A 16869-nucleotide genomic window follows, 5' to 3' on the forward strand; every position below is an offset into this window, starting at 1 on the left:
ATGGTGTCCCAGCGAGGACAGGTGCGTCAGTGATTTCCTGGGCCTGATTCTTCACTCAGTGACACTGATGTTATGCTGGTGCAGCTCCATTGATTTCAGTTGAGCCACAACAGAACAGGTGACCCAGAATGGAGAATCGGGCCACTTACATCTTTGACGGTGTGTCTGTCACAAGCATCCCCTTCCTGAGGAAACTTTTTGGGGGCTGCTAAATGGATGGTCAGTGATTTAAAAGAAGGTTGACTGCCCCCTAGCAGCACATCATGCTAATGTAAATTGATCTCCCTGTGGGGGCCACGAGCTTGATTTCCCTGCTCCTGAGGGGAAAGGGGGCTGGATGAGGAGAGCCCAGTAGAAAGGAGACTCTTGAGGTGGAGCGTGGGCTGTGGCCTAGCGGATAAGGTGTCTCGTCCCCTCCCCGTGCTTTGTGCAGTTAGTCCCTGCCGCAGAGCGTCTCGGTTTGGCTGAACAGCACCTAGCAGAATGGGATCTCTGGGTGCTACTGGAATATAAATATCCGCACCTTTCTCTGATGAACTCTTTGGCCAACTTCTTAAAGCACTTTGTTGGCTCTTTATCAAGCCCTCCTTGGCCAGAGGAAAGCTGATAGGATGTGGGGTTGGGAATAGGAGTAGTAAATACTCTCATGGTCTAGGCTAGTACAACGTAATGTTCACACTAGTTTTTAAGGATGTGACAAAGCCCTGGTTCAGATTCTGGTTGTATTTAGAATCCATGAATTGCGAGTCATGCACTGTCAGTGCAAAACTCTGCAACACGTGGGCAGCTGAAAACGTGGGACAGCGTGAAATAAATGGAATTTCTCACCAGAATAAATAACACAGGGCAGAGGTTCGGTATTGGATGTAATAGTCATTTCAATAATGAATTCAGTAAAACACAAACTTTAAAATTTAAATGAAGGTGACACAATTTCCAGTAAAAAGCGACAAAGAGTCCTGTGGCACCTTATAGACTAACAGAAGTATTGGAGCATGAGCTTTCGTGGGTGAATACCCACTTCATCAGACGCATATGGTGGAAATTTCCAGAGGCAGGTATAAATATGCAGGCAAGAATCAGTCTAGAGATAACGAGGTTAGTTCAATCAGGGAGGATAAGGCCTCCCCTTCTAGCAGTTGAGGTGTGAACACCAAGGGAGGAGAAACTGCTTTTCTAGTTGGCTAGCCATTCACAGTCGTTGTTTAATCCTGAGCTGATGGTGTCAAATTTGCAAATGAACTGAAGTTCAGCAGTTTCTCTTTGGAGTCTGGTCCTGAAGTTTTTTTGCTGCAGGGTGGCTATCTTTAAATCTGCTATTGTGTGGCCAGGGAGGTTGAAGTGTTCTCCTACAGGTTTTTGTATATTGCCATTCCTGATATCTGACTTGTGTCTATTTATCCTTTGACGTAGGGATTGTCCAGTTTGGCTGATGTACATAGCAGAGGGGCATTGCTGGCACATGATGGTGTATATTACATTGGTGGACGTGCAAGTGAATGAACTGGTGATGTTGTGGCTGATCTGGTTAGGTCCTGTGACGGTGTCGCTGGTGTAGATATGTGGGCAGAGTTGGCATCGAGGTTGTTGCATGGATTGGTTCCTAAGTTAGAGTTACTATGGTGCAGTGTGTGGTTGCTGATGAGAATATGCTTAAGGTTGGCTGGTTGTCTATGGGCGAGGACTGGCCTGCCTCCCAAGGCCTGTGAAAGCGAGGGATCATTGTCCAGGATGGGTTGTAGATCACTGATGATGCGTTGGAGAGGTTTTAGCTGAGGACTGTAGGTGATGGCCAGTGGAGTTCTGTTGGTTTATTTCTTGGGCTTGTCTTGCAGCAGGAGGCTTCTGGGTATATGTCTGGCTCTGTTGATTTGTTTCCTTATTTCCTCATACGGATATCGTAGTTTTGAGAATGCTTGATGAAGATCTTGTAGGTGTTGGTCTCTGTTTGAGGGGTTGGAGCAGATGCGGTTGTACCTCAGCGCTTGGCTGTAGATGATGGATCGTGTGGTGTGTCCGGGGTGGAAGCAGGAGGCGTGAAGGTAGGCATAGCGGTCGGTGGGTTTTTGGTATAGGGTGGTGTTAATGTGACCGTCACTTATTTGTACCGTGGTGTCTAAGAAGTGGACCTCCCTTGTAGATTGGTCCAGTCTGAGGTTGATAGTGGGGTGGAAGCTGTTGAAATCATGGTGGAATTCTTCCAGAGTCTCCTTCCCATGGGTCCAGATGATGAAGATGTCATCAATGTAGCGTAGGTAGAGAAGGGGCATGAGTGGACGAGAGCTGAGGAAGCGTTGTTCCGGGTCAGCCATAAAAATGTTGGCATATTGTGGGGCCATGCGGGTGCCCATAGTGGTGCCACTGGTCTGGAGATATATATTGTCCAATTTCCAGTGTGTCCTAGAGTCCTGGGGCCTTATTGAATCATTTAGGTCTCACATATCATAAGAGCATATCTTGGTCCGCCATTGCTAAAGGATTTTTAGCAAAAGTTTTTGGTTTCACTGTATCCTATCCACACCAGGTTGCATGGTGATTTTTCCCTACTGGCGCCAAAGAATTCTCCTTGGGCAGACTGGTAAGTCTAGTCTTTTTTTTTTCTCTAGATAACCGTTTTTGGACTAATTTTGCTTAGCAATCTACACACACTTCTGTTTCTGAGAGCTTCACTGATAAACATTCCACACTCATAATTTGCAACTCGTGAGCCAAATCCCCAGTTAGCATGAGTCAGCATAGCTCCATTGATTAACAGGTTCTTGTACACTTAATTGATTTCAGTGGAGCAATGCTGGTTTATACTAGTTGTAATTCATGCACCATGGAATATGAAGGCGCTTGATCTTCTTTCTGATTTCGATGCCAAAATTGGAAACACTGAACAGAATCTATGATTTGAGTCAAAGTAGCTCGTGAACATCCCAATGAGCTCAACGTTTGATTTTCTCTGTTGGGCCATGATTGAAGACAGTGGAAGTACTTCCATTGACTTTGCTGAGCGCTTCTAAGGTCTTTAGAAACCCATAAGCTTGGAGATCTCTTACTACTAGGAACACTGTTGGTTGCTAGTGATGTAACTGACAGGGGGAACAGTCCTTTAGTATGCCAACCACTGCAGATAGGATTCCAAGTCTTTGCTGTTTTCCTTTTCTATAACTCTGCCTATGGGGGTCATTTTTGCTGCTATCTTTTCCCTTTCCCTGCAGAATTCCTTTCCTTTGCAGTTTTCACTGTCTTGTCTCCAACTCTATCCTTTTGTTCACACTTCATCGATTTTCCAAACACATCAACCTTCCTGTTATGGCTTCTGGGTGTGGGAACTTCCACTAGAGGGCTCTCAAAATAGCATGTATCTATTTACATAGTTTGCCAAAAAATATACACTGGAAAGTCTAGATATAATTTGTCTCCGGCACTGTACTATTTTGTATTTGTGTTGCCTCTCTGAGCTGGTTCCTAAGTTATCAACTATTATTTATTTTGTGTTTAAGGAAACACCACAGTTTCATTGTCTTTGCTTTTAAAGACCTGCTGCACTGAATAAGGCATTTTCAACAAAACGTGGGTTGTGTCTTATCTGAGTTTGCGACTGGTATTCAGTTCAATTCTAGCCTTTGGTATATGCTGTTCGTCATATTTTCAAAAGTGGATCTGTTGCAGGTAGCTCTGGGTTATGAATATTTAGCTAGAGGCTATGAATTCTGAAATGGCAGAGTTAATATATGAAGAAAATCCTTTAATGCTGGAAAAAGGTCAAACGACCATAAAAGCGAGGCGGAGAAAGAAGAAAATCGATGAGATCGCGATTAGTAGGGAGCGAAAGGATTAGTGAATGTCCCATAGTGGGAATTAATTGTCTGCATAAAGTGTCAAGATATAAAACTGCAGTTAGAGTTCATTGAAAAAAGAAAGTAAATCCTGTGCAAACGCTCCTAGAAGCTTTTAGGATACGGTGTGGCCAAATCTTGTGATTTTTGTTGTGGCACTCACAATGTGTGTGTGTGTAGTTTCTTAAAGCCCAGCTCCAGGAGTTATGGGATTGTGAGAATTGTAGCTTTAATTTATTTTATATATACACCTCTACCCCGATATAACGCTGTCCTCGGGAACCAAAAAATCTTACTGCGTTATAGGTGAAACCGCGTTATATCGAACTTGCTTGGATCCGCCGGAGTGTGCAGCCCCGCCCCCCCCCCCCGGAGCGCTGCTTTACCGCGTTATATCCGAATTCATGTTATATTGGGTCGCGTTATATCGGGGTAGAGGTGTATATACTTCTAGCCCTCAGGGTTGCAAAGAAAAGCTGAAAAATGTGACCGTTAAAGGCTCAAAAACCAGAAGGCAAATACAAAGACCTGCAATTTATTGTATTTAAAAAACCCAAATCTCCTGATTTTTAGTGGATCTGACTGATGATTTTTTTGAATGCTTGAGGTTGACAACACAGAGGACACCTGCATGCAATGCCAGGAGCTGGGGTACAGTAGATATGTATATATACTGCCAATTTTTCTACCCTGCAATAGGTACACAGCGCTCTGTCTGCCATTGGGCATGTTTTGGATCTTTTAATCTTATTTTGCATCACGGTATGGGTTCAACAGACCCTTCAGGCCATTTCTTCTTTATATTTATTTGACCTGTCACTCCAGCACCTCTCATTATAACCTATCTGTGTTTGTCCCACACAGTACAATTGCAGCACCCTAATGTAATTTAGACTGCCGTGATTCCATTATGGTGATTGCTTTTAATGTGGCTGTGAGGCGATTTTGTACAAGTATATGCCAACATTAGTTTATCTCTCCAGACCGGCGAGTGAGCACTGGCTGTCTGTGTACGGAGGAATAAATACTGTAAATAAATGATGGAGAACAGTTCTTTATGGGCTGCTCTCCCACCTCCAGAGCACTAGTGGAGATGGAAAGTAATAGGGCAGGAACATTAAAGCAGTTAAAGATGTTTGTTTACAGAAGATTGATGCATGAGTTTGCAGTATACATAAAGTCCTCAGATCAGTACGGTCATGTCTCCTTGACCCACCGTTGTTAGATATTACAGAAGGCAAAGGAGAACGTAAGAAGGCCTCAAGAATTTAGTATCCGTCTCCCAAGAGTTTGGTCTTATATCAGTGCAGTGCATGTATGACCATCCTTTTGTTCTGTGTTTGTCGAGTCCCTCGCACAACAGAGTACTGGTCCATGACAAGGACTCCTAGATGCTAGCGCAACACAAATAATTAATGACAGTAAAGTGCTGGGGGATTGCATTGCTGTAGCTCTTTAGGTGCAACACCACCTCCTCACACGCAGTACAGAAATGGCCAAAGAGGCAGTCCCTGCCCTGGAGCAGCATTAGAAACTGTTCCCTGGGTTACACCATTTTATAAATGGAATTCTTATTTTGTGTTTAGAGTAGGAAGTTTCTACTGTAGTTCTGCTTTTTAGGCTCTATTTTAAATGTTTTGTTCCTTTTCCCTTTGCACTGCATTTTCATACTGCCCATGTCCTTTTTTGTCTATGCTGAACATCCTGTGAGTCTAATAATCTGAAGTAAAGGGATTGCAAATTTCCTCTTCTGATCGGGCCTGGCTGGCCTTTGGAGTATGGTAGATCCCAGAAGGGAACTTACCTCTGAGAAAAGGAGCAGAGAATCAACTGAACTCAACGGGACTCTCTGCAGATGGAAGGGCCCACCCACACTGATCCCCTGTGCAGCATCAGGACCCTTGTCTGCAAGTTGTTTTTGTTTTTAAATCATTTTAATTGGAGTATAAACTCCTCAGGGCAAGGCCTATATCCCTAGTTGGTGGTTATTTATTCACGTAAGGCAATGATTTGGCTTAGTAAATGTAGTTGATTCTGTTTCTTCTAGAGCGTGACCCTAATAAGTTTTATCCAAAGGCTGTCCAGATTGTTGTTGGTGTTTTGAACCATCTGGAGACTCTTCCAGGATGTGTGGCTTTCTTTCTAGATATGAGTCACAGCAACCAGGCCTGGAAGCCCGAGTGGTGTATCTGGTAAGATAAGGTGCCATATTGTGGCTGGTCGCAGGTGGAAACAAGTGTATTTTTGCTGCCAGAAGTACTTGGGCGCCTGATAACAATGAGGAGGCCTAAAAGACCCCGAGGCTGAGGACCAAGTGAACTATCCTGGGGCAGATGCTCCCAAATTGTGGTGGATTTGGTAAAAGCGGCAAATCTTTTGAAGTGTTTTGTCTCCCTAGCAACGTCATCTCAACCTCGCCTGGGTACAGCTTTAGCCAGCAGCTCCTCATCCAAGTGCTGATGAGTGGGAACCAAGAAAGCCATTTACTTCATGTGGTTATAATCTCAAGGACAGGATGTTCTTGCAGGGAGACTTTTCTCTAAGAAATCCGATTGGTAACATGGCTCCTTAGCCTTCAGCAATATTGTTGCTTGAGGTAAAGAGTTCAAGCATCAATATAAAGGAGCTAGATGGGATGGAAACATAGAATTCGGGGAAGGGAAACAGGAAATTAAAATCTCTAGTACAATGTCCTACTGTAGAAGTTAAAAAACCTCAATAATAAAATGAATCAAAACTAATTAGATCTTATTTTCAAAACCAAGTAACTTAAGGAACAATTGCCAATGTTATTTAGATGCTGTCTACTTCTTTCAATAGTTCATTTTTTTTCTGGTTATTAGTAAAAACAATGATTATAGGAAATATTTTCCATGTACACTGAGCATGGATAGAAGTTCCATCTCGATCAAGCACCTTAGGCAGGATATAGGTTGCTTTAGCTGAACTATATCCTCTCCTCTACAGCTACGTTACATTTTAGATGCTGATTTCCTATGTAACTTTTTACGTAATTGCTTTCCAACACCGATGTGTGACTGTTAGTAAATATTTTTCATGCATCTTCCATCCAGGCATCTAAAGCGTGCTTTACAAACATAGGGCCATAGTGTTCTCTGTGCACACAACTCCCAGCTAGGGGACAGGGCTGGTGGAAGTTCCATTGTACCCTTCTGCCAGCAAGGTGTTCAGAGGTATAAGAAAATTTGGTCCCCATGCCCAGGTGTAGCCCAGGTTTGCTCTGTCCCCCTCTCATGGCAGGACCACAAGGAGGTTTATGAATCTGCTATAGCCTTTGAGCTCATAGATCTGGGTCTTTTTAGCTCAGGCTGTACAGGCTCCTGGTTTTAGGTCCAGAGAGTCCAGGATTCAATCCCTGTGGCCGATGACCCACCCAAGGGCATTGTGTTATTTGGAGATCCCCAAGGCTTGCAGAGATACAGGGATGGACAGAGGTTCTGTTCTATGCTGCTTGGGGCTACAGTTCTGGCTGCTGGAGCTGGAAGTCTACTTCAGGGGGCTGGGGGAATTCTGCAGTGCAGAACCAGAGTAAGTTCATGCTGATGGGGTCAGCATCGTGGTTTCCCCCCCACGCAGATTTCCTATGGGACCAGAAGGGGGATGATGCTGTAAGGAGCATCCCACCAAGCCCGTGAGATTAGAAAAACGGGGGGTAAATGATGCCACGGAAGTGGCTTTCCCCCTCGTCCATTTTCCTTCCCCACCAAGCAGAGATCTGGCAGAGGGAGCAACTTGGCCCTATGTGCCAGTGCTGTTGGTGTGCCTGGCGTTTTACATAGGGTAATGCAGCCATACAAAGGGGACAGTGACCCGTGGGAGGGCAGCTCCTGCCGGGGAGGAAAGTTTCTTTCCTTGTGTGGATCTAGTGTTTGTAGGCCTCACCCCAGCATCCCCTCCAGTCCCACCCCTCCTTTTGGCAGGAAAGTCAACAAGAGTCCCCTCCCTACATTCTTGCCATACTGGCCTCTTCCGATGTCCCAGTATAAACTGGGCTGGATTTTCATGTTGCGCTGCTACAGCCCAGAAGGTTTAAATGCATATATTAGTCATAGCACTGACGGTTTGAAACTAAAACCACTTCATTACAAGGAGCTTTTGAATGAATGCCTGAAGATGTAATAAGACCCAGAAGGAAATAAGGCTGAGTGAGAATATGAGTTACAGCTAAGATTGCAAGGGTTTTTTCCCCCTTGGAATTGCAGCATTTCCATCTCGGGCAGATCCAAGGCTGACTGCTGCCTTTGGCAGTTTGGAAGGGACAGTCCTTCCTTAAGTTCAGCTGAGACAGAGGCGCCTGCTTTGATCTTGCATTTCAAGTATTCTCTCTCACCCAGTGAAGAAGGCCCTTTGGAAAATGTAGTCAAAGCAGATAGTTTTCGTTCTCGTTCTGAGAGAACCTGGCTTATTTCCCCCTATTCTCATCTAGGCTCTGTCTTTGTAGCTAAAGCTTGGTCTTTGTTCAAAGAGCCTTCAGGAACTTTTCTCTTACTCTAAAAGTTCTCTGAGATTTTCAAAGCCATCTAGGGGATTTAGAAGCATTTTCCATTAATTCCAACGGCAGATGTGTCTAAATCCCTCGATCGCTTTGAAATGTCAGCCCTCCAAATCTGCCAAATTCTTCTTTGCACAAGTGACCTCACTCAGTACAAATTACAGTAAATCCTATATCAACAAGGGCTATGGAAGAAGGTAACTTTGTTCTAAAGAAAATACGCTGGACCAAATTCTGCTCTCAGCCATGCCAATCAGTGGAGTTATTCTGGATTTACACTAGCGTAAATTAGAGCAGAATTTGACCCATTAAATGATTCAAATGCTTACAGACTTGCTTTAGACACATGTCTGTACAACCATTGGAGGTACAGCGAGCCAGAAAATGTCCCCTACACCCCCCCGCCCGTTGAAAATTTTTGTCTAAATTTTCCATTAATGTTTTTTGTGCAAAATTTTGAAAACTGATGGAGGGAGGCTGTCAGAGTGGACTCACTGCTGGTGCACCCCTTGTGGCTGGGGGTAGTGTAGCAGGCTCTCCTTCTCCAGCAACCCCTGCTGACAGCTGCTCTATCCCTGCTGTGGTCTGCTTCTTCTCATGACTCCTCCCTCCTGCCAGGTCATATTTAGTCCCACCCTGTCTGGGGGAGACAAAGGGTCTAATAAACTAAAGTCACATCAGCGTAACTCCTCACCCCTGTTTACTCTTCTCCAGACTCTTCCCCCTTCCCAGGCTCAGCAGAGTTGTCCTCCCATTCTGATGCAGAGTAACACCTCCCTGGAGCCCTAGCTCCAAAGTCAATAGTCCTTCTCCCCATCCCCCCTGTCAGGGTGTTTCCTCACCACCTCTTCCAGTGGAACAGATAGGGGAACACAGGCCCTCCCGCTCCTGTGGGTTCTAGCAGAGGGAACCTGTAATGAGCATACACAGTCTGTCTGTCCAGTCTCCCACCCCACTTCTACCTCCCTGGGCTTTTTCCTTCCTCAGCCTCTCCCACAGCCCTCTCCTGGGTTTACTGTGCACCCCTCTAGGCTTTTCCTCCACTCTCTCGCACCAGAGAGTGCCTGTGTAACACCGACAGACCCCAGTGGTCAGTGGGTGGGATTGAACCTGGGACCTCGGGAGCTTAGTGCATTTTATATCTCTCTCTAAGTGGTCTCCGTGCTACTAGATGGGACAGAACACCACACCCAGGAGGTGTGTGGGTTACACCTGCAGAGTTCTTCCCCTCTCTTCCTGCAGCCTCCTTCTTATCTGGGCTTCCTCCCTTTATGCTAACCCCTCAGCTACTCCCCCAGCTGGCACTCATCTTCACTTGGGCCTGGCCCACCCCAACCAGGTCCCCTAATTGAACTCTCCAGCTCCCCTTTCAGTGCTAGTGTGGGGTTTACACCGCATCACAGGGTCAATGTATCATAGGCCTCCCTGGCCTTGATGTATCATGGGAAATGTAGGCTGGTTAGGGAACCTGGCCAATAGAGAATGGGGACATGAGGCAACTAAACTAGACCTCTCGTGTGGTCCTGCAGGAGCGTATATCCAAATTGGAATAGCTGTGTTTTTAGCCATTTGGGTTTTTGACCCCTCTGTCAAAAAAATCAACTTTCCACAGAACAAGTTTCCTCAAAACCCCATTTTCCATTGAAAAACAGTTTTGATGGGAAATTTTTGACCAGTCATTCGGGTTGGTCTAAGGTGGACTTTTGTGCTAGTTACAGAATGCTTCATAAATTAACCACTCCTTCAGCATGTTCCACAAATCTGACCATACCCTCGAATCACTCTGGTGAGGCAGGTAAATATTATCACCATGTTACAAATGGGGCAATTTAGGCTATCACATGAACTACACTCTGCTCTGTCTCCTTGTATTTTCTTTTTCCTGGTAGACCATAGGGATTTTATGGCCCTAGACAGGAATGCAGGAATTGCCAGATCAGACCCAAGGCCCATCTAGTCCAGTATCCCAGGGGTTTTTTTTGCTTTTTTCGTTCTAAAAAGAAAAAAATAAACGCATGCCCTGAATCCCTGTGTTATTCAAGTAACCAAAGGAAAAACACCGTAGGAGTGTGAATGTTCACATTACATTGACATTCATTCCTGGCAGGCTGTTGGTGGATTCTCTCATTAGTGTGTTAGATGGCATTGTCTGGGGCTGCCAAGGTGTCATACGTTTTATACTTTTTGTATAATAAAGCTGCTCCCTGTAGCTTTGCATTATGTTCTTCTCTCAGTCTCGTGACAATGCAGATTCTACAGAAAGGACCCAAAATGGGTTATATCAGTGCTGAGAAGCCAGCAAATTATAAAACATAAAATTGCCAAGGTAACCTTGCTGGATAAAATGAATGTTACCTTTTCCTGCAGCTTTTAAACTTGCATTAATATTTCAATGTTTAAATTGTGTCAGCTGGATCATTGAAAAGTGGCTTGTAAAGTTCTATTAGAAATAGAACTAATTTTTAAGCCACAATATTGTGAAGGTGAGGAATGGCTGCTGTGGGGGCCCAGTGAAAAAGGGCAGTGGGTCTCAACCATGTGTATGCTTGAAGACCCCTCCTTTCCATACCGAGAACCCCCTGTTCCAGCTGGCCAGGACCCCCTCCCACTTAGTGGCATGGGAAGGGAGAGCCCCGACACCTGTTTGTGACCCCTCCAGGTTGAGAACTCCTGAATATGGGCGTATGCTGTAACCAGACATAGGGTGATATTCAGTGCCAAGTGGAGTCAATGGGGATTGGCTCAGACCCATGAAGCACTGATTGCACATTTTGGGTCCCATCCTGTAGTGATTACTGTTCTGAATAGTTCTTACTTGCACAAAGAATGTTATTGAATTAGCAGGACTACTCACAGAGCAAGGGGTACTGGATCAGATCTCTATCAAATTCCTAGTCCCAAATATGTAACTGCAACCAGACATCTCAATGTACGTTGAACTGTGCTGTACAACTCCACTATGGGGAGTTGTCAAATGGAAGGACTTTTTTAATCTGAACCTAAGTGTTCTGTGTGTTTAATTGGTTTTCCCCCGTGGAAAAAGTGCTTAAGTGCAAGATTAGTTGCAGAATATTACAGTACACACATGGTTGCATTGAGTAGTCAAACAGTTTAGTGGGACCAAATTGTGGGGCCCGGCTAATCTCCATCCAAGAATATTAAAGAAACTGGCACATGAAATTTTAAGCCCAATAGGAAGGATTTTTAATGAATCTGTAAACTCGGGTTTGTACCCCATGACTGAGAATTGCAAATATAGTACCTATACTTAAGAAAAGGGGTGGGGGTAAGGATCTGGGAACTGTAGGCCCATTAGTTTGATCTCAATTGTATGCAAAGTCTTAGAACAAACTTTGAAAGAGCGTGTAGTTAAGGACATAGAGGTAAATGGTAATTAATTGGGATAAAATACAACATGGTTTTACAAAAGGTAGATCGTGCCAGCCCAACCTGATCTTTTTCTTTGAAAAGAAAACCAATTTCCTACACAAAGAAAATGCAGTAGATATAATCTACCTGGATTTCAGTTCACATGGGAAATTATTAGTTACATTGGAGAAGATGGGTATTAATATGAGAATCGAAAGATGGGTAAAGAACTGGTTAAAGAGGCTACAATGGGTCGTGCTGAAAAGTGAACTGGTAGGCTAGAGGGATGTTACTAGTGGAGTTTCTCAAGGATCAGTCTTGGGGACCAGTTTTATTTAACATTTTCATTAATGACCGTGGCACAAAAAATGGGACTGCGCTAATAAAATTTGCGGATGACACAAAGTTGGGGAGATATTGCCAATATGGAGGAAGCCCAGAATATCATACAAGAAGATTTGGATGACCCTGAAATTAGTAGTGCAAGGGATTAACAAGAAGTATGTTTGCTGTAAGCTGGGGATGTATCAGTTGGAACTGACGGACGAGGAGAAAGAGCTGGGTGTACTAGTCGATCACAGATGACTATGAGCCGCCATTATGATGTGGCCATGAAAAGGGCTAATGCAATCCTAGAATGTATCAGATGAAGTATTTCCAATAGAGAAATAGAAGTGTCAGTACCGTTATACAAGGCACTGGTGAGACTTCATCTGGAATACTTTGTGAAATTCTGGTCTCTCATGTTTAAGAAAGATGAATACAAACTGGAACAGGTTCAGAGAAGGGCTACCAGGATGATCAGAGGAATGGAAAACCTATTTTACGAGAGGCGAGTTAAAGCTTGTTTAGCCTAACAGAATGAAGACTGAGGGGAGATATGATTGCTTTCTACAAATGCATCAGAGGGATAAACACCAGGAAGGGAGAGAAGTTATGTAAGTTAAGGGCTAATGGGGACAAAAGAACAAATGGATATACACTGGTCATCAATAAATGTAGGCTTGAAATTAGATGAAGATTTCTAACCATCAGAAGAGTCAAGTTATGGAACAGCCTTCCAAGGGGAGTAATGGGGGAAGGGGGTAAAAAAACCTAACTTGTTTCAAGACTGAGCTTGATAAGTTTACAGTGGGGATAGTATGATGAGGTTGATGAGATTGCTTACAATGGCATATGGCTATTAGCAAAAATCTCCAATGTCCAGGGATGAGACACTACATGGGTAGGGCTCTGAGTTATTACAGAGAATTCTTTCCCAAGTGTCTGTCTGGTGGGGCTCACCCACATGCTCAGGGTCTATCGGATTGATTGCCATATTTGGGGTTGGAAAGGAATTTCCCCCAGGTCAGATTGGCAGAGACCCTGGGGGGGTTTCACCTTCCTTTGCAGTGTGGGGCACAGGCCACTGGTGTATTCTTTGCAACTCAGTAACTCAGCCAGAGGTTAGGGGTCTATTACAGGAGTGGGTGGATAAGGTTCTGTGGCCTGCGATGTGCAGGAGATGAGACTAGATCAGTGGTTTTCAAACTTTTTTTCTGGTGACTCAGTTGAAGAAAATTGTTGATGCCCATGACCCAACAGAGCTGGGGATGAGGGGTTTGGGGTGTGGGAGGGGCTCAGGGTTGGGGCAGAGGGTTGGGGTGCAGGGGTGAGGGCAGGAATGAGAGGTTCAGGGTGTGGAAGGGTGCTCTGGGCTGTGGCAGAGGTTTGGGGTGTGGGAGGGGCTCAGGGCTCTGGGCTGGGGGTGCAGGCTCTGGGTTGGGGCTGGGGATGAGGAGTTTGGGGTGCAGGAAGGGGCTTCAGGTTTGGGGGGCTCAGGGCTGGGGCAGGGGTTTGGGGTGTGGAAGAGGGTCAAGGCTCTGGGCTAGGGGTGCAGATTCTGGGGTGGGGCCTGGGATGAGAGGTTTGGGGTGCAGGAGGGGGCTCTGGGTTTGGGGGGGTCAGGGCAGGGGTTGGGGTGCAGGCTTACCTAGGGTGGCTCCTGGTCAGCGGCAAAGCGGGGGTGCTAAGGCAGACTTCCTGCCTGTCCTGGCACTGCAGACCGCGTTGCGCCCCGGAAGTGGCCAGCAGCAAGTCTGGCTCTGCACGGTTCTCACCTGCAGGCACTGCCCCTCCAGCTCCCATTGGCCCGGGCGGGGGCAGTGTGTGGAGCCCCATGGCCGCCCCGCCTAGGAGCCGGACCTGCTGCTGGCCGCTTCCGGGGCACAGTGAAGTCTCAGAACAGGTAGGGACTAGCCTTTCTTAGCTGGGCAGCACCGCTGACGGGACTTTTATCGGCCCAGTCGGCGGTGCTGACCAAAGCCGCCACCACCCAGTGCCTTACATTCGTGACCCACTGGGTCGCGACCCACGGTTTGAAAACCACTGGACTAGGTGATTATGATAGTCCCTTCTGGCCTTAAAGTCGATGAGCATATTTTATTTTGTAAAGCATGCTTTTACTGTGATGGTATATGCAATTGTAGTAACTGCCCATGCAAATTCATAGATTCATAGATTCATAGATTCTAGGACTGGAAGGGACCTCGAGAGGTCATCGAGTCCAGTCCCCTGCCCGCATGGCAGGACCAAATACTGTCTAGACCATCCCCGATAGACATTTATCTAACCTACTCTTAAATAAACAGATATACGTGGATTTACCACCTAGATGCAAATACAGTCATGGCAAATATGCTTGCAATTTAGGAACAAAAGTACACACGGATCTCCATCCGCAGTTATCTGATACTCTAGTGATGGGCACAGCATTAATGCCTAGATTGAAAACCTGGGTCCCTGAGTCTTTTAAAAACTGCAAATACGGCTCTGCTGTTGTTTCCACAATCTACCTTCTACGCATATTTGTATCACACATAAATAGCTGTCCTCTCTGATGGTCTCAGAGTTATTCTTCCCATCACTGGCTATGTGCCCATCCCTTAGCCTCCATCCTGCATCACGCGCTGTGTGAAATCTATCCAGCAGATCCACACCGAAGAGTTTTGTCCTCTAGAGTAATCCAAGGAACAGATGATTTTATGTCGATCAACACCATCCCATTGGAGCGTGTGTATGTACATGTCTCTAGCTCCCACTCTATTTTGTGTTCTGTTATGTAATTCTGTATAGTTACTGCTGATGTGGCAGATAGTGTTGTTCTGATTACTTATTCATGTAACTAAGACGTTCTGTATTACAGATTTATGGGCATGTCTTATGTAACTAGCATATGCCAGGGCATACAGTCCTGAGAGATCTGCATGTCTTGTGTATGTCTGAATGTCGTTAGAACTGCATGAACCTGGTATTCCAAAATAACCTCATATCCTAAGCTGTGAGGTTCAGTTTGTGTTGTCTTTTACATACCGTATTGCATTCGCTTTTCTGAGTCTGTGTATATGGTGCTTGGAAAAAGTCTGCTGTTTACGAGCCAGTGAATGTTGCTTAATCATGATAGCAGTGGACTGGGAGATGGGTCTTGTGTGTTCTGTTCTTGGCTCTTACCCAAGTCACTTAAGGGTTGATTTTCAAAGGCACAAATCTGTGTAAGGTTCGCTCCGTTCTGGGTCTCGGGTGCTGAAACATGCCATTTAGCCTCCTTAAAGGAAGTGTTTCACTGCAGCCCAGACCATTCCTCTTTTTATAATTCCAGCCCTTTCTCTGTGAGTTACTTCAGGTAAGGTGTCTGTGTGCTATGAGACACAGCTATAGCATATTGCAGCGGCACGACTGCATTAGGAAGCAGCCATCATATTTTCAGCAAAGGGGAAAGTAGCAAAGTAGAAAGGAGAAGCCTCTGTTCAGACCCCTGGCCTCAGGTCTTCTTCTGACCCATTGCTTCACTGCAGGGTTTCTCTGGGAGTTGCTTCATGGTGGCACTGGGAAATGAATCTCCCATCGGGGGTGGGGTGAAGCAGACACTGGTAGAGGGAACCTGACGCTGGTGGAGTGAGAAGCGGTGATTCTCATTAAGCTTTTTTACAGAGCTCCTCAGAGCTGAACTTCTAATAGGCAGAACTTCTTAGATTCTGCTTAATGGATGGGGAGGGCTCCCTCAGACCCACCTGAGTAACATCACTGGGTCTGACAGCATTGCAAGAGTAACTCGTTGGCTGCAGCCAAGTTGCACTCTGTTACGTCAATGGTGGAAATGAGGTTGTAGGAGGAAGCCACTCATTCCTGTGCAGGAGAAGAGCTTATGCCTGATCAAGCATTGTATGGGAGTGCATATGTAATTTGAGTGGGGAAGTAATGGGGGGAGCTGGCCACAGCTCCCCCATCTTACTGCTCCCAGGAGGCCTCTGCAGTCCTGAGTGCCCTAGGATGTGGAATCAGGATACCTCTCCCTGAGTTAATGTATATTAATAATACCTAGCTTTTACATAGCATGTTTCATCAGTAGAGCTTAGTGTGCTTTACAAAGAGGTCAGTATTGTTATTCCCATTTTACAGATGGGAAAACTGAGACACAGAGCGGTCACCTGGCAGGCAGGGACTAGAACCCAGGTCTCCTGAGTCCCAGTATAGTGCCCTACCTTTAAACCATACTGCCTCCCTGTTCTTGCAGGCCACTGTATGTTGTCTGAGTGGCTTCAGGTAGATGTGGAGGTTATCCAGCAGCACAGAGGGGAGCTGACTCAAACCAAAACCAAAGTTTTCAGCTAGAGCTTTTCTCTTAATTCTTGTAATTGTCCCAAACAAGCCTTTGCCCGGGACATCTGTCCGACCTGCCAGCATGGCGTGAGGGAAGGCTGGCCTGTAGGATTGCATTCCAAGTGTAAGACTAGTGCCCTAGCAACTTTCACTTTTGGTTCCTTTTGTTGTTAAAGTTGCTAAAATGTTTTTCCCAGGGGAGCTCTCTCTGGGCTGGGATGATACTGAATTTTGTTGTATTGTCCACGTGAGCCACTGCAATTATTTCATGCCTTTTCTCCTTCGGTTAGCTGCTCGACTGACAGTCTCTGTTGTTTAAACATGTCCACTAGAAGCTACGTTTACCTGGGCACCATCTTTTCTCACCCCCTTTGATTGCCCTGTAATCTGACAAGGGCAGTGGGTCGTGGTGTGAGTGAACCCCGGCCAGTCCTACTTTATTGCACCATTGTTTGGCAATGGAGATCACAGCTTCTGCAATGCCTCAGACTTGCACACATCTTCTCCCCTTACCATTTCCCG

General features: G+C 45.6%; 1 protein-coding gene across 1 annotated transcript in view; it reads left to right on the forward strand.

The window, feature by feature from the left end:
- Nucleotides 1-16869, forward strand: part of SHLD1 (shieldin complex subunit 1) — a 66565-nt gene that overhangs the window by 18419 nt on the left and 31277 nt on the right. Inside the window, exon 4 of the mRNA XM_026653140.1 lies at nt 5875-6019. Coding sequence (XP_026508925.1) covers nt 5875-6019 — 145 coding nt within the window. The remainder of the gene's footprint in view (nt 1-5874; nt 6020-16869) is intronic.

This window comes from Terrapene carolina, unplaced genomic scaffold (assembly GCF_002925995.2).
Source record: "Terrapene carolina triunguis isolate 2854851 unplaced genomic scaffold, T_m_triunguis-2.0 Scaffold132, whole genome shotgun sequence".
Taxonomy (NCBI): Eukaryota; Metazoa; Chordata; order Testudines; family Emydidae; genus Terrapene; species Terrapene triunguis.